The 22,178-nt window shown below is 38.5% G+C and overlaps 1 protein-coding gene across 5 annotated transcripts in view; it reads right to left on the reverse strand.

The window, feature by feature from the left end:
• The window catches only part of PLOD2 (procollagen-lysine,2-oxoglutarate 5-dioxygenase 2), a 302,336-nt gene that overhangs the window by 192,858 nt on the left and 87,300 nt on the right, over window positions 1–22,178 (reverse strand). For 4 of the 5 annotated variants that reach the window (XM_036349575.1, XM_036349574.1, XM_036349576.1 and 1 more), the window contains exons 2-3: window positions 6,113–6,204; window positions 2,643–2,779 (exon numbers count right to left, since the gene is read on the reverse strand). In XM_036349575.1, coding sequence (XP_036205468.1) covers window positions 2,643–2,779; window positions 6,113–6,204 — 229 coding nt within the window. Of the gene's footprint in view, window positions 1–2,642; window positions 2,780–6,112; window positions 6,205–8,919; window positions 9,102–22,178 lie in introns of all 5 variants that reach the window. The other variant, XM_036349578.1, reaches the window with a different exon arrangement.

Here is a 22,178-nt window from a genome sequence, read left to right on the forward strand (position 1 = left end):
TGGGAGCCTCTCCTGCCTCCTCAGCAGCGCTAAGGATGTCCCACTGCAGCTTAGGTGTGCTCCCCGCTGGCAAGTGGACATCCCCTGAGGGCTGCCAGGCTGCCAGAGGAATGTCTGATTGCCAGCTTAGGCCCAATCCCCTGGGGAGCAGGCCTCAGCCAGCAGATGGTCATCCCCCAAGGGGTCCCAGACTGTGAGAGGGCACAGGCTGGGCTAAAGGACCCCCCCCCCCAACCAGTGCACAAATATTCGTGCACCGGGGCTCTAGTCCTATATAATAAAAGACTAATATGCTAAGTATCCAGTCAGTCAACCAATCAAAGTGTAATATGCTAATGATATGCTAAAGCCACTCAACCGGTCACTATGACGTGCACTGACCACCAGGGGAAAGATGCTCCAACCAGTAGGTTAGCTTGCTTCTTGCGTCCGGCCAATTGGGGCTGAGCAAGATAGGCCGGACATGCCCTGGAGCCCTCCCATGGTCCCTCCCTGGTTGGCCAACCTCCCGCATCACTCCCCGGCCCTGATTGTGCACCGGTGGGGGTCACTCGGCCTGGCCTGCACCCTCTCACAATCCAAGAACCCCTCAAGGGATGTTGGAGATCCAGTTTCAGCCCAATCCCACAGGCCAGGCTAAGGGACCCCACTGGAGTATAAATTTGTGCACCAGGCCTCTAGTTGTTTAAAGGAGCCTATCTAGACCATTAAGTACATAAATATTTGTATTTTTTTCATATAATAGTTACCCATGCTTTCATAAAACTATCACAGTTGAATGGTCCAAAATAAATCATGTAAGAAATAGGAATTTGTTTGATTTATTAAAATTAATGTGTTCTTAATTCTAAACTCAACCAGATGTAAGCTTGATTAGATTAGCAATTATATTAAATAGAATGGGTATCTTATATTAAACAACCTAATTCATTTCTCATTCATTCATAATAATTTTCAATTGTATTAATCATTCTGAACATATTTTTTAAAAAGGGTGTTATTTTTTTAAAAAATAGAGAAAAAAGAGCTCTAAAGTGGCACCAACTATCCACCCCTTTCTTCCTTGATTACTTGCTCTTCATTGCTAGATTTTTCCAAAACATAGATGGGTGATAAAGAAAATGTTAATGATTTTCTTCTTAGATAATAGCTTGGCTGGGGTGAGGCTGCATGTTTTCAGTTAGCTTGCTATTCTTACAGAAAAAGGTGTCAGAAATATTGTCTATTTGGTTCACTAATATAGTTTAAACACTAATAATGCCTGGTACACAGTGACCTTCTATTAAAATTTTGTTGCAGTCTTTTTTTATCAAGCGGGGTCTTAAAGTATCATCTAAATAAACAAATGTAACTTTAAGGAGTCTCCAGGTATTTCTTTGTCACTTCCCTTATTAGAAACACATTGGCCCCTTATTAAACCAGTTTATTTCAAGTCTAAATCTTAGATAAGGGGACAGGGTATGGGATAGGAGGGTAAAGACAGAGCAAAAGTTCTTTCTAAAAGCATCACTAATATGTGATAGGTAACTTTTACAAGGAGAGTCTACCTCAAGGTCAAAATCGAAATCTACATGTGGCAAGTTCAAGCTTACCAAAATGGTTGTTTGAAATCCACAGTAATTTTAAACCAAAACATACTCAATATATAACCTAAGCACATTATAAGCTTCCTACTCTTTTGCCAAGGGTAAAAGTATATTTAATAATAGAAAAATTCCCAATACACAAGCTAACATCAGCTATGCTACATCTCATATTGCAAGAATAGGTAACTATAAGCAGGACTTATTTTTTTTGTGTGTACTAGTTATTAGGAAAATTTTAGAGATGCAAGTATATAGACCCTTTCAAAACTTTTAAGTGTTGATGGCACTAGGAGTTCACTGCATACATTTTACTTTCAAAATTTATGCCTTTTCTATTTACATATTTGCATGTATACTAAGTAAGCATTAGTCTTACTTTCATCTGCAATCAGTTGTGGTTTTAGATGTTCAAATTGTGGTAGAGATATAAATAAACTTTCCTAAGTTAGAGGAGAAAGTGCAAGAGCATTTCAAATGAGCAATCAATGACCAAAACATAAAAGTTTAAAAAAGGTACAGAAAGTGGAAAAAGGTGGCAACCACTAGTGCCTCATGACATTATTAAAAACATGTAGGAAGGTAAAAAAAGACAGTAGACACTCAAAATTAAATAGAAGCAAAGTAGAGCCACATATAAAAAGATATTTACACATTGGAAAGGCTTTTCTTTTTCAATAAACACAGGTTTTCTTATTTCTCACTTACAACTTTAAATGAACTACTTCCTCCTGGTTGACCAGAATCCCTTGAGTTACTCTCAATAGAAAAGTTCAACATGATCTTTACTCTTTCTCTAAATCAAGATTAAAACACAAATTTCCAAAAGTGTTAGCTCCTGCCATGTTTTCTCATTGGTATTTATGGTAACTCATCAGATTTGATCATATTACATAACTATGTCAGACCATGGTTTTATAATTATAAGTAAAACCTACTTCTTAAAACAATGATTCCTTGTGAATAAAATTATTTAATATGTAATCTACACATATGAATTTCAACTCTTTTTAAAAATAATTTAATGTAGACTTAAAAATCACAGGTTATTTTTCTTACCATTCAGTAAACAAGACAACCATGTCCTCATGACTGGCATAATGTTCCATAACTTCTTTCATTAATCTCACTTTTTGGCCTCCTCCAATGCTATTAATTCCATCACCACCTCTCCACTCTTCTCCTTGACCAAGGACCTATAAATAAAATCAACATTTCATCCTTGAGCAAAATTTCAAATGATAGTACTATAAAAACTGTAAGTCATCAGTAACTTGCATAGTATTACACAGTAACCACTTTTTAAACATTTCACTAAGTCATGAAACTAGAAAGCAAACAACGTGATACCTAGTCAGATCATAATTCTTTAATGTCTTCACCCCATAAAAATACTATTCCCAATTTTATCATTTCAAAGTAGACTCTAATCTGGGAGAGGGGTGGGAGGTGGGGCGTCACAGAAATTATTTCTCATATTTTATTTCTATGTGTCCAGATTTAAAAAAAAATGAAGAGAGTTTCCATAACACTTTTCAATAGGGCAGGAAATCAGTATGAGAAACACTGAAAGCCCTTGAAGCTCAGTGACTCCTGATAGGGCCATAGACAGTTTTCCTACTGAACCAGAATAGGTTTATGAAGGAAACATAAGGGGTGGGGGCATCAATCAAGCATTCCCTTCTTTATACATTACCCTCAAAAGCTTAACAGTAATTCACCTATGCAAGAAATTGCCTAAGCACAATTTATCAGAACTAAACTTGGAGCTGTTCTCAATAAGTAGATCCCTCCTGAATTAAAAGGTGACACAAACATAAACCTTGTATCTTTGTTTCATCTGAAGACTGAAATTCCCAAAATAATAATATTCTTGGAGATTTTTGAAATTAAGGAGGAATGAAATAAAAAAATAAATACAAAAGAAAAGGATAAAGTACATTTAGAAAATAAATAGTATTAGTTTCAATTTTACTTAGCATTGAACCAAATATAAATCTGGCTGGCAAAGCCCATGGGCTCTCAACCTTACTTCTCTAGTTATCATTTCATGAAGGTTGGAGGAAAAAGGCTAACCAAGAAAACAAATTAATGTGAATCTGGATTCATACTGAGGCTAGTCTAATAGATATTTTAGTTTTGGCCCTAAAATGTGGCCTCCTGCCAGGCCTCTGTGGTTCAGTGGTTGAGCACTGACCCATGAACCAAGAGGTCACTGGTTCAATTCTCAGTCAGGGCACATGCCCAGGTTGTGAGCTCTATCCCCAGTAGGGGGCATGCAGGAGGCAGCCAATCAATGTTGTTTCTCTCTCATCAATGTTTCTTATCTCTCTCTCTTCCTTCCCCTTTCTCTAAAATCAATGAAAAGATATTTTTTAAAAAAGTGGGCTCCTGCCCTGGCTGGTGTGCTCAGTGGTTAGCGTGATAGCCTGTGGATGGAAGGATTTCAAGTCCAGTTCCCAGTCAAGAGTATGTACCCGGGTTGCAGTTTAGATCCCCTGTTGGGGCATATGCGGGAGACAACCAATCGATGTGTCTCTCTCACATCAATGTTTCTCTCCTCCCTCCCACTTTCCTTCAGTCCCTTCCTTCTATCCTTCCACTCTCTAAAAATCAATGGAAAATATATCCTCTGGTATGGATTACCAACAACAACAAAAAGTGGCTGCCTCTGGCCTGAAGATTTATTAGTATTACACTTTCATTCTACAGCCCTCTTGGACTTCTCCAATACCTCAGTAATACCGTGCCCAGGCCTATCTGAGAGAGTCTCTGTACAGTGCACTATAGTAGCCTCAATTCTGCTCAATTTTCTCCTTTCATTCCACTAAATCAGTGTTTCAAACTAGACCCTGCATGTGAATCACATGGAGGGCTTGTTAAAACACAGACTTATACATCCTGCTCCCAGAGTTCCTGATTTGGCAGGTCTGGGGTGGCATCTGAAAGTCATTATTTCTATTTCCCAGATGATGCTGATGAACTCTGAGAACCATCCTATCCTAATATATAAAAACTCAAGGTCCATAACGACCGACCAAAGGCTTGACCAAACACTGGAAGTCAGTCCTGCAGTCAGTGCTGGGTGGCTGTGGTGACCTAGCACTGACTGCCGCTGCTGAGGGCATGGCGACCCAGCACTGACTGCTGAGGGGGCTGCGGATCAGGCCTGGAGAGAGGCAGGGTCTGATCCGCAGCCTCCGTGGCAGCTGTTGATCAGCTGTTGCCTCTCTCTTTCTCTCAGGACTTCGCCAGCAGCTGTAGTTCTCTTTCTCTCCAGGCCTCCGTGGGGGCTGCTCATCAGCCCCGCCTCTCTGATCAGGCCCAGAGATAGGCCTGGAGATGCTGAATGGCATAGAAACTGACCAATCAAAACCAAATATGAGTGAACTGTGAGGAGCCAATGGCTGCCTAGGAGGCGGAACTTCTGATGCTGACTGGCATAGTAACCAACCAATCAGAACCTAATCTGGGTGAACTTCGAAGGCAGAACCTAAGGTGGGGGCTGAGGAGGGTTTTAAGATCAACAGCTGTTTGGTGTAAGGTGTAAGAAAGCAGTTAAATTTTTTAATGACCGGTTTGGCAGTATAGTGCATATGGCTGGCTATCAGTCCAGATATAGGGACTAGGTATTTTTATCTGCCAAGAGCATCTCCTCCTGCTGAAAAAGGCTTCTTCCCCCCTCCCATTTAAGCAATCCTATTCAATATAATTGATTTATACTAATAAAAGGGTAATATGCTAATTAGACCGGGTCAACCAGCCATCTTCCAGATGTCTGACTTCTTTCCGGACAAAGCCATGGTGGTGGGGGCCAAGGCAGAGGCAGTTAGGGGCTATCAGGCCAGCAGGTGAGGGTAGTTTGGGGTGAGATCAGGCCAGCAGGGGAGGGCAGTTAACAGTGATCAGGCAGGCAGAGGCAGTTAGGGGTGATCAGGCAGGCAGGGGAAAACAGTTGGGGTTGAGATCAGGTTGGCAGGGGAGAGCTGTTGGGGGCGAGATCAGGCCAGCAGGGGAAAGCAGTTGGGGGTGAGATAAGGCCAGCAGGGGAGGGCAGTTAGGAGTGATCAGGCAGGAGGCAGGTGAGCGGTTAGGAGCCAGTCGTCTCAGATTGTGAGACGGATGTCCAACTGCCAGTTTAGGCCCAATCCCACAGGAATTGGGCCTAAACCGGCAGTCAGACATCCCCCAAGGTTTCTTTGATTGGAGAGGGTGCAGGCTGGACTGAAGGAGCCCCCCCCCCTCTGTGCACGAATTTCATGCACCAGGACACTAGTATAAACATATTTTCTGTTATTTTATAAACATGTTTATACAAAGCATTAACAAGTATTATTGTCTGAGTGGCAGAGTATTAATAAGGCCAAAATTTATCTTTAAAACAATCAAGTATATATAAAATTTAATAGCAACTATGTAACCAAATTTCACCTTCCTCCTTTGGATTACACTTCCCTTGTTACTATTGTTATAAAAATGTACTTTAGGCACACATTTTAATGTCTCCATGAATTAAAGTTATACCATACCTTCACAGTATAATTGAAGTATTTGGCTGACTGCATAAACCGATGAAATCCATCATTTTCTTTTGTTGCTATAGTTATGACTAATAATTTATCTGGAAAGATAGAAGGAAATATCATAAGATGGTTTACCAAGAAAGAAGTTAAATACTCCCACTTTACAATCATTTGCACCCATGGGAATGCTCCAGTTTATTAATATACATAAGGATAAACAAAGAGCTGTTGGATAAATAGGCACCTCAAGCTGGTTATACTACTGCCAAATGATGAACCACAGAAAAGAAATCATTTTACTGGTAAGAAAGTGCAATGATGTTTTTGGAAAAGCACACTCTTGACAATATTTTCAACCCTAAAAAAAAATCACTTCCATAAAATACACAAAATTTTTATCTGTAAAGATAGACTCTCTTAGGTATTATCTAATCAACCAGCTTCACTGTCACCTATAAATCATCACTGATTTATTACACACATCAATGAGGTCTGGAATCACATGCTATTACTCAAAACACTAGCATGTACAAAAATAAAAGATCCAATCATGAGACTGGTCTTAATTTTAAAAAATAAGTTATGATAAATTGGGAGCATATACTTAGAAACAGAATCTTACTTTTTTCTTCCTATTAATGAACTTTTGTATATGATAAGTCTACAAAAGCAACATTTACATCACCCTCAACACTTTGTGTTTTTTCTTAAAGAATAAAAGAAACATCTTTACTTATACAGCTCCTAGAGCAATGGAAACTAAGGAGAAAATAAACAAATGGGACTATATCAAAATAAAAAGCTTCTGCACAGCAAAAGAAACCATCAACAAAACAACAAGAAACCCCACTGCATGGGAGAACATATTTGCCAATGTTATCTCCAATAAAGGTTTAATCTCCAACATTTACAGGGAACTCATTCAACTTAACAAAAGGAAGATAAAAGAATCCAATCAAAAAAATGGGTAACGGACCTAAATAGATACTTTTCAAAAGAGGACATACAGGCAAAGAGACATATGAAAACATGCTCAAAGTCACTAATCATCTGAGAGATGCAAACACCATCTCACACCTGTCAGAATGGCTATCAACAAATCAACAAATGACAAGTGCTGGCGAGGATGTGGAAAAAAAGGTGGTGGAATGCAGACTGGTTCAGCCTCTGTGGAAAACAGTATGGCATTTCCTCAAAAAGTTAAAAATGGAACTCCTATTTGACCCAGTAATCCCATCTCTAAGAATATATCCCAAGAAATCAGAAACACCAATCAAAAAGGATATATGCATTCCTATGTTCATAGCAGTACCACTTACAATAACTAAGATTTGGAAATAGCCTAAGTGCCCATCAGCAGATGAGTGGATTAGAAAACTGTGGTACATCTACACAATGGAATACCATACTGCTATGAAAACGGAACTTTTACCATTTGCAATAGCATGGGTGGGCCTGGAGAGCATTATGCTAAGCGAAATAAGCCAGTCAGATAAAGATATAAGTATCACATGATCTCACTAATTTGTGGAATATAATGAACAACATAAACTGATGAACAAAAATAGATCCAGAGACAGAGAAACACCAAACAGACCATCAAACCTCAGACGGAAGGCCGGGGAGGATGGCGGCAGGTGGGTAAGAGTTCAACCAAAAGACTTGAATACATGCATGTTAGCATAACCAATGGACACAGACACTGGGGTGGTGGGGGCTTGTCCTGGGGGGTGGGAGTGGCCAGGAAGGGGTCAATGGGGGGAAAAGGAGACATATGTAATACTTTAAAAATAAAATAAAAGGAACCAGAGTCAGCACTGCCCTGATAAATACAAAGCTTTCAATCCCCATTTTATATTGGATTATTATTTTCAGTCTAACAAAACACTCCCTCTTAGTAGAGCAGTAGATAGATTTAAGGAGTCATTTCAAAATACCTATAGAAACTATTAAAGAAAATGCTTATTAGGAAAAGACATGTCTTAAAATACATAAAAGAAACAACTGCATCAGCAAGTGCCAAGTGTGCTAGGACTTTTTTTTTTTTAACCTGAGTATACAGGATGACCAGTGGACTAAGAAAGCCAAACTAACATCTTTTTGACATTCAGGGCACTGGAACAGAGCTATATGATTTGATTCTCATTTGCCTGTTATAAATAAGAAAAAAAAATTCAGACTGTCTTAAGTGTCCCCTAACCAGTATACAATCATTGACAACAGCACTTAGTGCCAATAAAGTAGCATTAAAGAAATCAATTAAAAACAATTGCATATAACCCAAGGTAATCATCAAAATTTGAAAATAATTTAAACCACAGAGCATAAATAAGTGCAATATATATAAAGAGTACAGTCAAACATTCATTAGTCAACCCAAAAAGAAAAATAGTTCCATGAAAATAAATATCAGCATTCTCAGATGACTTTTTTTCTGTTAAGAAATTTCTCACCATTCTGATAAATAAATAAATACTCAAGGAAAAATAAGTCATTTTCATAAAGAAGTCAGGCCCCAAGTAAATAAATACTAAGAGTACTTTTTCAATTTACTATTTTTTTATTTTTAAAAAATGATTTGTAATGTTTCAAACAGTACCTGATTAAGAAAATCTGACATATTGCCATTCAGAAGAAAATTTGAAATAGTGAACACTAAGTTTTATTTTATAAAAGTAAAGAACATGCTTTTTAAAGTTTCTTTTCTCTGTAATATGACTATTTAAATGTAGCTTTCTTTCTTATCTTTTTCGATATAAATCATAAAAATTAGCTATAAGTTTAGATTTTGACTGAATAGATTTTATGCTTACCATTTCCAATATAAAATTAACAGCAAGGATTTATTTCAGTATTCTTAACAGGAAAAGTAATGTTGGCCAGACCCTTGAGCAGAGAGATGTTACCTAATGCAATGGCTCAGAAGGCAAAACTAAAAAAGTGTAGGCTGGCAATCTTATGCTAAATGAAGACTCCTGCTGTTCCAATACTGTTGCTAATTACAAAAAAAAAAAATATATACTAGTAAGTAATTTTGTTAAATGAAGGTATGTTGAATAACATTATACATAAACACCTGTTTCCTCTCACCTGATAATCAGTATCATTACTGTGATGAGAAATAAATCTTACTCAATTGGGGGAAATAGAAGAAGAAAGTGCTGACATGTACCACTCCCAAGCTCTCCAACCAACTCAAAAGTCTAACTTGCTCACCATTTATGAAGTGTTCTTGTCAAAAAAATTAACCTACATTTGATATACATACTTTAGGTTTCACTAAAATTCACACTATAAATTTATCTAAAATGAAAAGACAAGACAATTGACCTAGAGCAGGGGTGGGCAACCTTTTTGTGAGTGCGTGCCAAAACCAGAAAAATCTCTGACTCAAAATTCTTCTGCGTGCCAACCCTAATTTTTTGAGAACATGTTATGCCTACTTGATATCTCTTAAGGTGTATGTATGTGAAGAACCTTGAAGAAATAATAAAATTCATTCGAGCGACAAAAACACAGTATACGATGATGAAAAATACATTTATTTTTTAATGTATACATGTACACTGATAGTATGACAGAAAACTTTATGACTCTGTTTGATATTATCAGTGGGACTTTTGCTGCCAAGAGAAACATAGAAATTTATTCCCCTTTCCTTAGTACCAGTGGGCAAAGCGAGAAAGAAGGTTTCATTTTTATAGAGTTAAATTTTGAATAAGTAGGTGAGGCGATTATCTTGTCAACAAAAACCCGTTGCATCTGAGGCTGAAACCAAAACACTGGTCGGATCTAGGAAGGCAGGGAGAGTTAAGGCAGAGGCATAGAAATTGCTCTTCCCTTCTCTTGTCAATCCATGTCTATGGTCTTTGAGATAACTTGTTATGTAAAATTATTTATTTATCTAAGATGCACCTACACTGAATTTATCTGAAAAATAAGAAAGTCGATATTAAGAAAAAAATTGTAAATGGAAGATTATAAGAGAGGGTTTCGCGTGCCAGCAAAAGTTACTGGCGTGCCATGTTTGGCACGCGTGCCGGGGGTTGCCCACCCCTGACCTAGAGAATCAATGACAAATGTGAAAAAAAAGGAAGGGAAACTGTTACATATATTAACAGAATTAAGAGATAATTCAACCAAAGGTAAATCATGGACTTCTGTTGGGTTGTAATTTGAAAAACTAACTGCAAAAGGGATATATGAGAAGATTAAGGAAATCTGAACACTAATTGGATATTTGTTGATATTCAGATATTACTAAATTTTTAACATGCTAATGATATTGATTGTTTTAAAGTCCATATAATTTAGAGACAGGTACAAAAGTATTTACACAATTAAAGGATACAGTGTTTTCAATTTGTTTCAACATTATTTGGGGTTGGATGGAAGGCAATGGAGAAGGAGAATAAAGATGAAACAAGACTGGCCATATGTGATGACTGTTAAAATTAGATTCCTGTTGTGTATGTTTGGAAATTCCTATAATTAAAAACAAGAGTTCAACCTTATGCACAGTCCCTAATCTTCCAAACAGAAAAATGACAAAAATATTCAAAATAAAAATTTTTAACAGTCTAAGTCACCTAAGTAAAAGGAAAAATGAAATAAGAGAAGGCAGAACTTTTCTAACCAAACAAAATTATAATTTAAACAACTATAATTAGTACCTTATCCAATCTATCCACAATAACTGAAATGATAAAGTGAGATGATAGGGGGAATTGGCTTGAAAAACAAACACCCATCAAACACTACCAAAACTAATCTATATCAAAGAAATGCAATGGAAGCTCAAGTGTGGCCAAATGTAACCTCCATAGCCACTGTGTTAGTTAGACTATTAATAGATTACAGATTACAGATTAGAAAACAAATTAAGCCGAAACCTGTTTGGCTCAGTGGATGGAGCGTCGGCCTGCGGACTGAAGGGTCCCAGGTTCGATTCCGGTCAAGGGCATGTACCTGGGTTGTGGGCACATCCCCAGTGGGAGATGTGCAGGAGGCAGCTGATCGATGTTTCTCTCTCATCGATGTTTCTAAATCTCTATCTCTCTCTCTTCCTCTCTGTTAAAAATCAATAAAATATATTTTTTTTTAAAAAAGAAAAAGAAAACAGATTAATACAGTTTGAATGAACAAGAAACATGCAATGCATCTATAGTGTGGTAGATTAGAACAACCATTTATCAATGAAAATCACATCAGAAAAACAACAAAAACTTCTGTAATCATCTTTACAATATCCTGTAAACTGCCTATCATTTAGTATAGGATTTAATAAATATTGAAGTAGCTAACTATTAAACTCTCTACAAAAATTCAGACAAATATCAGAATTTCTCCAAAAATCAAGAAGTCAATTTATTTAGAAAGTTCAAAACATGCTATGTCTCTGTTATGAATGCACTCAACAGTTCTGCCAGGGAAATGCATTATTTAAGAGTCCATTTTTTTATCCAAATAGTTGATATGAGAGCAGAATTTATTAGTATTTAGTGCTGATCTAATTTTTCTTTCAAATACAAACCATGGATTTAAAACAGAAATATGTTTTGTTTATATATCCTATCTCTAAATGCTAAATTGGCACATAAACATCTGAAAACCCAGCTGCCTTTGATCCCACCACTGAAGGATAAATCTCCTATCTTCCCAAGAAACTTTCTCTACAAAGAGTCAAATCAGTCCCTAATTATAAATTTGCAAATACCAAGAATTCTACCACAGGAATTCCGAATTCACTGTTCTCATTCTGCAACTCACTGACTTTATGTCCTCCTTCTGTAAAGATCAGTAGGTCTCAACTTTTACTAAAGGAATATGTTTTCTTACAAGGGTTAGCAGAGCACAGGAACAGCAAACTTTTGCTGTATAAGAATGAACTGTAGGAGTTTCAATATGGCAACCAGAGTAGATTGATCTTTCTCACATTCCTCTGAAAACCAAAATGGAAATAAAACCATATTGGGGCCCTTGCCAGTTTGGCTCAATTGGTTGAGTGTTGTCAAATGCATGGGGCGGTTTGGTTCCTGGTCAAGGCATATGCCAAGGTTTTGGGCTCAATCCCTAGTAGGGGCATAATGGAAGCAGTTGATATTTCTCTTTCTCAACAATGTTTCTCTCTCTTTCCCTCTCCATTCCTCTCTCTAAAATAAATAAAAACATATTTTAAAAAACACTAAATTGAGGAACATTCACCCTGAATTACCAATTGAAGACTACCTGAAGGAGAGACTTTTAAACCAAGAAGGGCAGAAAGCACCTGGAGACTGGTAGGAAAGGCCAGGTTGGGAGATAGGCTGGTCCAAATCTTACTGGGGGCAGGCTGAGGTTTCAGAGAGATATCTCTGCTCCAGGTGGGATCCCCCTGAGAAGAGTGAGGCCTGGACTCCAGGCTGGGCTGGAGCCTAGAACTGGGAATAGCTACCCACATAACATCCAGCAATGAAAACGGGGTATCTATACACCAGGGAGAGATGCAGCCTGCCAGAGACAAAGCCACTTTTGTTCCTAAGGGCCAGGGAACAGGATTTTCATTTACAGCCACTCACCCTGGGCTTTGGCAGAGTGAGGGTGTTTCAGACTGGAGTCGCCTGAGGAGAGTCAGGGATGGGAGACATTGGAAGGAGGCATGGGAGATCAGCTGCCAGGATCCTTGTGATCAGTTATCCCCCGCCCCCAATATCTCAGCAGCCATTTTCCATGAGAGGCACAAGCCCCTCCCAGCAGCCGTCTGGAGAAAGGCAATTACACTGCCCTTGAGGATACAGCTCACCCTACCTTGATTCTCAATCCCTGCTGAGGAGGCAGCAGCAGAGGCTGGACTCACAGGTCTGGGCAAGCTAAAGGGCTGTCAGTGATGAGCTTTGGAGTGGAGCCATTACACCTACTTTCTCAGGAACCTGACTAGCACTTCCCCCTCAAGGGAGAGCTGATAGGAACTCCTGGTTTCTAACAGACCCCACCAGCTGCATACAAGGGGACCTGCCCTGCCAAGGTCAGAAAAATATTCTGACTCAACCAGAGCCAGACTCAGACATGTGATTCTGGAATAGGGGAACACACACACCATCTTCCCTAAAATCTGAACAGCACTTCACCATCATGGTAGACCCAGAGACTCCATTCTCCTGATTCTGCCAAAAGCATTTTCAGAAATGGCCTTTAAGTGACTGGGTCTGACAGCCAACCAACAGGCAGAGGTGGGCAGAGGCGGATCCCAAAGTGCCTTGGAATGTTTTCTGACTTGCCCCTGGGCCTGCTCTAAAGCCAGTCTTGGAGTGCAGCTTGGCCCCTCCCATGCACAGCCAAAGCCAGCGGAGAAAGTAGCCATGAACTGTGGATCACTTAAAGGTTCAACAGGTTATTGAGAGCCAAATGTGGACAGTTTCTGACATTGGCTTTCACCAAAGAACCTCCTTGGATGCCCAGAATTGGCACAGAAAACAGTAAGCCTCAGAACGTAAGAGCATGTTCCAAAGGGAGATCCCAGCAGGACCTAAATTCGGCCAAGAAAAACTCTACTCTATTTTTTGTTTCGTTTTTTTCATTATTTTCTTTATTGTTGCTTTGTTATTATTTTCTCTTTTCTTTCATCTCTTATTTTTCCCTTTCCTTTTCTTACTCTCTTTTTCCTCTTTTTTCCCCTTTTCTTAATTAGTATTATTCTTTCTCTTCTTTTTTCCTTTTAATCTTTTTCTTTTCTTTTTTACCATTTTTCTTTTGCTAATCATTAGTTTTTGTTAATACTCACCAGAGGATATTTTTTTCTATTGATTTTTTTAATTTTTTTATTTTTTATATATATTTTTTATTGATTAAGATATTACATATGTGTCCTTATCCCCACATTACCCTCCCCCCCCCCACTCATGCCCTCACCCCCCTGTTGTCCGTGTCCATTGGTTAGGCCTATATGCTTGCATATAAGTCCTTTGGTTGATCTCTCCCCCTTACCCCCACCCTCCCCCTACCTTCCCTCCAAGGCCCGACAGTCCAATCAATGCCTCTCCATCTCTGAAAGAGATTGAAAGTGAGGGAGAGAATGGGAAAGAGAGAGAGAAAAATCAATGTGAAAGAGATAACATCATTTGGTTGCTCTTGAATGAGCCCCAACCAGAGCCAGACATAGAACCTACAACCCAAGTATGTACCCTTGACAAGGAATCGAACCTGCAACCCTTCATTTCAGGGGCTGGCACTCTAATCACTGAACTGCATCAGCCAGGCCCGCTATTCTTTATTCTTCTATTTTTTTTCTCTCCCTTCTTTCCTTTCATATTCATTTTTCTTCCCCTTTTTCCTTCTCGTATTATTTTTTTTTTCAAAAACTTTTTATTATTCTTGTTCTCTATTTTTTCTTTTGTGGTTATTTTTGTAATTACTGTTGTGTGCATTTGTATGTTTTTATTTTTGTTTTCCTTTGTTCTATAAAACAGCTTGCATGACATGGTCAGAGTCAGCCTGGTGACTCTGAGGAGAGATCCCACCCATGAATGGGATAAAAACAATCAAGACCAAATTACAACAGGAGAGTCCAAATGACCCATATGAGGTACAGTGATACAGAATCCAGCTCAGGTGATCAAAAGGACTACATCATTGGGTCCCACTGGACAGACACTACATAAAGTCACCATATGAAGACTGTGAGTCATAGCGGTGATATCTAATACATAGAACCAAATACAAAGAGACAGCTAAAATGAGGAGACAAAGAAACAACCACCAAATAAAAGAAAAGGAAGAATCTTCAGAAAAAAACAGCTAAATGAAATGGAGGCAAGCAATTTATCACAGAGTCAAATTAATGCTTATAAGGATGCTCAAGGAACTTAGTGATAACTACAAGAAACCTAATGGAAACTGCAAGGAACTACATCAGCTTGAAAAAGGACATGGAAACCACAAATAAGAACCAGTCAGAAATGAAGAATACCGTATCTGACATCAAGAATACACTGGAAGAAACCAGTACTACATGAAATGTTGAAGGGTACTCTTTAAGAAGAGGAAGAAGAGGAAGAAAAAAATTAAAAATATGAACAATAAAGTGGTAATAAATACATATCTATCAACAATTGAATCTAAAAATCAAAATAAAAAAAAGAAATCTAATGAACAAAATAATCTGATGAATAAAATAGAAACAGAGGAATAGAAACATGGAACAGACTGACATGAGGGACGAGGAATGAGAGGGTAGAAAGATACTAACCAAAGATCTTATATGCAGTACCTATGGACATAGACAGTAGGGTGGTGAAGGCCTGGCACAGGGTGGGAACTAGGTGGAGGAAGGCAATGGGGAGGAAAAAGAGGGACATCTGTAATACTCTCAACAATAATTTTTTTTTTTTAAAAAGAATACACTGGAGAGAATTAAAAGTAGGCTGTATGAAGCAGAGGATTGAATCAGCAGTTTGAAAGACAAAATAGAAAAAAAAAAAACCAACAATCAGACCAACAAAGAGAATGAAGAATTTTTAAAAATGAGGATAGTTTAAGGAAATTTTGGGACAACATGAACCATAACAATACCCATATCATAAGGTACCAGAAGGAGAAGAAAATGAGCAAGGGATAGAAAAGCTGTTTGGACAAAGAATGACAAATTATCTTCCTTAACTTGGTGAAGGGAAAAAGGAAAACAAGTTTAAGAAGCCCCAAGAGTCTCAATAAAGATGAACCCAAAAAGACACAAAACAACACATATCATAATTAAAATGGCAAAGGTTAAAGACACAGAGATAATCTTAGAGGCAGCAAGGAAGAAACACTTAGTTACCTATAAGGATAATGCAGTCAGTTTAGTTTTCAAGAGAAACACGTTAGGCCAGAAGGAATTGGCATGAAGTATTCTAAGTAATGAAAAGCAAGGACCTAAAATCAAGACTACTCTATCCAGGAAGACTATCATTTAAAACTGAAGGCAAGAATGATCTAAAGATGGCAGCTGGCAGGATGGAGGTGAGGGAGAGGGTGTGAGTGAGTGAGGGATGAAAGGGGCATGAATGGACATGTGTGATGTGTGTATGTGAGTGAGGGACAGTTAGATCCTGCAAGAGTATCAGGGGCTGGCAGACCAGGCTCTCCTGGACAGGAATCCCCTGACACCACTGCAGGCACCCCCCGGTTGCAGGGCTCTGGCACAGAGCCCATGCCATCTTGAAGGGGAGAGTGGCCTCCACTAGGAACCCAGACTCACTGCCACCCAGACTGGCTTTGGACAGTGCCTGGTACCCTGCAGCCACTCCAGCCAAAGTCATGCTGCCTTGCCCAAAGACCTACAGACCCCAAGACGTCTACCTCCAGGGCACATGGCTCCCTCATCAGATACTGGGACTTTTCCCTCCCTGGCTGCTGGACACCATGGTCGCACTGCTCCAGCACGTGGGCCTCTCTGAGCCCACTGCCCTAGCAGGCAGCTCCTGGGCGCCTCTGTGAGCTGCTGCTAGATACACATGTATCCAATCATGGGTGCACGGCTCCCGCAGCAGAAACTGGGACTTTCTTCTCCCCACTGTTGGTCTCCAAGCAACCCACCTCAAAACAAAAGATTTACACAGACTGAAAGTGAAAGGATAGAAAAAAATTCCATGCAAATAAAAACAAAAAAGCTGAGGTAGCAATACTCATATCTAACAAAATAGACTAAAACAAAGGCAATAATGAGAGACAAAAAGTCATTACATAATACTAAAGCAATCAATCCAACAACAGAACATAACCTTTAAAAACAGATATGCACCCAGTATAAAAGCACCTGAATATATATGTAAAAAAGGCCTCTTGGTCGACTTTAAGGGAGAGACAGGCAGCAACACAGTCATTGTAGGGAATTGTAACACCCCAATATCATCATTGGATAGATCTTCCAAACAAAAAAATCAACAAGGAAACAGCAATCTTACACAACACACACTGGATCCGATGGACTTAATTGATATGTACAAAACACTTCATCCCAAAGCAACAGAATATATATTCTTCTCAAATGCACATAGGTCATTCTCAAAGACAGATCATATGTTAGGATACAAAATAAGTGATAATAAATTCAAGAAGATTGAAATCATACCGAGCATCTTCTAGGATCACAATGGTATGAAATGAGAAATCAACTACAATAAAAAACTCTAGCCCTAGCCGATCTGGCTCAGTGGATATAGTGCCGGCCTGCAGGCTGAAGGGTCCCAGGTTCAATTCCGGTCAAGGGCACATGCTTGGGTTGTGGGCTCGATCCCCAGTAGGGGGCGTGCAGGAGGCAGCCAATCAGTGACTCTCGCTCATCATTGATGTTTTTCTCTCTCTCCCTCTTCCTTCCTCTCTGAAAACAATAAAAAATATATATTAAAAATACCCCTCTAAGACCCTCAAACACATGGAGGCTAAATAGCATGTTATTAAACAATGAACTGGTTACCAAGGAGATCAAGGGGGGGGGGGGTCAGGGGGGAAACTTACCTGGAAATAAATGAAAATGAATATACAACAATCCTAACCCCATGGGACACTGTGAAAGCAGTCTTGAGATGAAGTTCATAGCATTACAGGCCTACCTCAAGAAATACAAAAAAATCTCAAGAAACAGAAAAGGAACAACAAGCAAAGCCCAGAGTGAGCAGAAGAAAGGAATGATAAATGTCAGAACAGAAATAAACAAAATAGAGTATAAAAAATACAAAAATTCAATGAAGCCAAGAGTTGGTTCTTTGAGAAGATAAACAAGATTGACAAACATTTAGCCAGACTCATCAAGAAACAAAAAGAGAGGACCCAAATAAATAAAATCAGAAATGAAAGAGAAGTAACAACTGACATCAGAGAAATACAAAGGACCGTAACAAAAATACCATGAACAACTATATGCCAACAAACTGGACAACTTTGGCAAAATGGACAAATTCCTAGAAACATACAATCTTCCAAAACAGAATCAGCAAGTATCAGAAAACCTCAATAGACCAATAACAACTAATGAAATTGAAGCAGAAAAAACAAACAAACAAAAAAACAAAAACCTTCCAGAAAACAAAGTTTCTGGACCAAATGGCTTCACAGGTGAATTTCACTAAGCATTCAAGGAATAACTAACACCTATCTTCCTCAAACTATTCCAAAAATTTCAAGAGGAGGTAAGACTTCCATATTCTTTTTATGAAGCCACAATTATCGTAACTCTAAAACCAGATAGAGACACTACAAAGAAAGAAAATTACATGACAATACCCCAGATGAACATAGATGCTAGAATCCTCAACAAATTATTAGCAAACCAAATTCAGGAATATATTAAAAAGACCATACACCATGACCAGGTAGTATATATACCAGGGATGCAAGGCTAGTACAATATTCACAAATTAATTAATGTGATACATCACATACACAAAATGGAAGATAAAAATCACAAGATCATATCAATAGACACAGAAAAGCATTCAATAAAGTGCAGCACCCATTAATGATAAAAACTCTGAAAAGTGGAAATAGAGTGATCAGACCTTAACATAATAAAGGCCATATCTGAAAATCCTACAGCCAATATTATACTCAATGGGCAAAAAGTAAAAGCATTTCCCTTAAGATCAATAACAAACACGGATGTCTGCTTTCACCACGTATATTCAAAATAGTGCTGGGAGTCTTAACCACAGTGATCAGACAAGAAAAAAAAATAAGGGCATCCAAATTGGAAAAGAAGAAGTAACACTGTCATTAATAGCAGATGACATGATATTGTACATACTAGTAGTATGCCATAAAGGCCTTACCAAAAACCGACCAGATCTAATAAATGATTCTGGCAAAGTAGCAGTATACAAAATTAATATCCAGAAATCAGTAGCATTTTATACACCAATAATAAACTCTCAGAAAGAGAAACTAACAAAAACAATTCCATTTACTATTGCAACAATAACAACAACAAAAATTAGATACCTAGGAATAAACTTAACCAAGGAGGTAAAAGACTTGTACTTGAGAAATACTAATAGCATATTTCACAAATCTAGAACAAATATTCCCAAAATTTACATGGAACCAAAAAAAGACCCAGAATAGTCTGAGCAATCTTGAGAAAGAAGAACAAAGTTAGAGGGATCACAATACTGAATATGAAACTACACCACAAAGCCACTATATTCAAAATAGCCTGGTACTAGCACAACAGAGATCCCAGAAATTGATCCAAGCCATTATACTCAATTAGAAAGGAGGCAAAAGAATATAAGGGAGCAAAAACTGTCTCTTCAATAAAATAATGTTAGAAAAATTGGACAGAAACATGCAAAATAATGCAATTTCAACTAACTTACACCATACACAATAAACTCAAAATGGAAAAATAAATTTAAATGTAAGTCACAATACCATAAAAATTGTAGAAGAAAATATAGGCAGTAAAATCTCAGACATCTTTTAGAGCAATATTATTGCCAATATGTATCCAATGGCACGGGAAAGACAGGAATAAATAAGTAAATGGGACTATATCAAACAAAAAAAAACTTCTGCACAGCAAAAGAAACCATCAGCAAGATAAAAAAGGAATCCACTGTATGGGAGAACATATTTGCCAATGATTCATCTGATAAGGGGTTAATCTCCAAAATACATAAAGAACTTATACAACTCAATGCCAAGAAGACAAACAATGCAATTAAAAACTGGGCAAATGAGTGCCCATCAGTAGATGAGTGAATAAAAAATATGTGGTACAATTACTATGCAGCTGTAAAAAAAAAAAAAAAAAAAAAAGATCTCTTACTCTTTGAGACAGCAAGGAGAGACCTAAAGAGTATTATGCTAAGCAAAATATGCCAGTCAGAGAAAGACAAGTATCACATGATCTCACTAATATGTGGAACGTAATGAACAAAATAAACTAACAAACAAAATAGAACCAGAGGCATGTTTACATGGAAGAGATAAATGTCAGAGTGGATGGGGTTTGGGGGTAACTGGATAAAGGAAGGTGAAGGGATTAGCAGTAGAACATAAATACATAGCCCATGGACACAGACAATAGTGTGGCGAGGCTCAAGCAAGGCGGGGTGGGGATTGGATGGAGGTGGACAAGGTGGGGGGCAAGTGGAGGACATCTGCAATAGTTTCAAAAATAAAAATTTAAATTAAAAAAATGAATTGTAAATACATGAGGCCTTGTGGGCCACATATAATCTTTGTCACAATACTCTTTTTTTTCTTCATTATCATCTTTTAAATAAACTTCAAAACTGTCTACTTTATTATTTTTTTTTCTGGCTCTTTGTACAAAAACAGCCATGAAGTAGGAGGAAGAAAATGGCGGAGGTTTAGACGGACGTGTCGGTGCCTTCTCCGGAGCAGATAAGGGCGAGCAGCTGAAACGGGTAACATACAGTCCGGATAAGCAGAGGAGATTCAGCTGAGAGACAGTCTGCAGCCAGGAAAGACAGAGAACTCCTAGAAAAAGGGAACGGTTAGAGGCTGAGGCTAAAACCTCTCCAGGTGCACCAGCTCGGCCGCGGAGACCATGCCATCTTGAGTGGCTGTTACCGGCATCCAGAGACTGGCTACTAACCCGGCAACAAAGGCTCTCAAGGAGCGCGACTACGTGAACTCAGAGGAGCCCTGCTTCTCCCCACAGAAAGCAGATCCAAGCAACAGCGGCCTCCTGATCACCACATGCTCTGTCTGAGGAATAGCTGCTGTGTGTGAAGCCTCCCACCACCAGCCAGAAGAGTCACAACACCTGTGAACAGCACCCACCAGAGGACCTGCTACCAACAGAGGAGCAGCTGCTACCACAACCACCCAAGGAGCAACCACAGCCCGAGGAGCCACTGCCACCTAGGGAATAGCCACTGAACGACTCAATATCTATATATGTCAGTGAGATAAAACATGGGTAGACAAAGAAATCCCCAAAGGAAAGAAAAGGAGGACTAGCCAGAAAAGCAGTTAAGTGATATAGAGGCATGCAACATGACAGAAAAAGAATTCAGAATAAGGATCCTAGAATGCATAAACCAGATGGAGGAAAAAATCGACAACTTATGCAAGGAGCAAGAAGAAACAGATGAAAAAATCAATAACATATTCAAGAAGCTAGAAGAAACAGATGAAAAAAATCAACAACTTAAGTAAGACCCAAGAAGAAATGAAGAGAGATATAGCTGCAATAAAAAACACCATTGAAAGTATCAACAGTAGACTAGGAGAAGCGGAAGACCGAATTAGTGAATTAGAAGACAAGGAAGCAAAACACACCCAAACTGTACTTCAATTGGAGAAAAAAATTAAAAGACAGGAGGAGATTCTAAGGGAGCTTTGGTACAACATGAAATGAAACAACATACGAATAATAGGGGTGCCAGAACAACAGAAAGTGGAACAAGGATTAGAAAACCTATTCAAAGAAATAATATCAGAAAACTTCCCTGAGGTGGGAGAGAAAAAAGTCACACAAGCCCAGAGAGTCCCAAGCAAGGTGAACCTGAAAAGACCCACACCAAGACACATCATAATTACCATGGCAAGTGTTCAGGACAAAGAGAGAATATTAAAGGCTGCAAAAGAGAGACGGAAAGTTACATACAAGGGATCTCCCATTAGATTATCAAATGATTTCTCAACAGAAACATATCAGGACAGAAAAGAATGGACGGAAATTTACAAAGTGATGCAAAGCAAAGGACTGAATCCAAGAATACTCTATCCAGCAAGGCTATCATTCAAACTTGAAGGGGAAATAAGAAGCTTCACAGATAAAAAAAAAAGGCTAAGGGAGTTTATCAACACCAAGCCAGCAATGAAAGAACTGCTAAACGGACTAGTGTAAAAAGAAGAAATAAAAAGCTAAGAAAGAAAACAGCCACACAAAAAAAGAAATGGCTACAAACAAGTACCTTTCAATAATAACTTCAAATGTAAACGGGCTAAATGCTCCAACCTAAAGACATCGAGTGGCTGAATGGATAAAAAAACATGACCCATACATTTGTTGTATACAAGAGACACACCTCATTAGAAGGGACTCACACAAATTGAAAGTGAAGGGATGGAAAAATATCTTTCA

This window comes from Myotis myotis, unplaced genomic scaffold, assembly GCF_014108235.1.
Source record: "Myotis myotis isolate mMyoMyo1 unplaced genomic scaffold, mMyoMyo1.p scaffold_m19_p_2, whole genome shotgun sequence".
NCBI classification, from domain to species: domain Eukaryota; kingdom Metazoa; phylum Chordata; class Mammalia; order Chiroptera; family Vespertilionidae; genus Myotis; species Myotis myotis.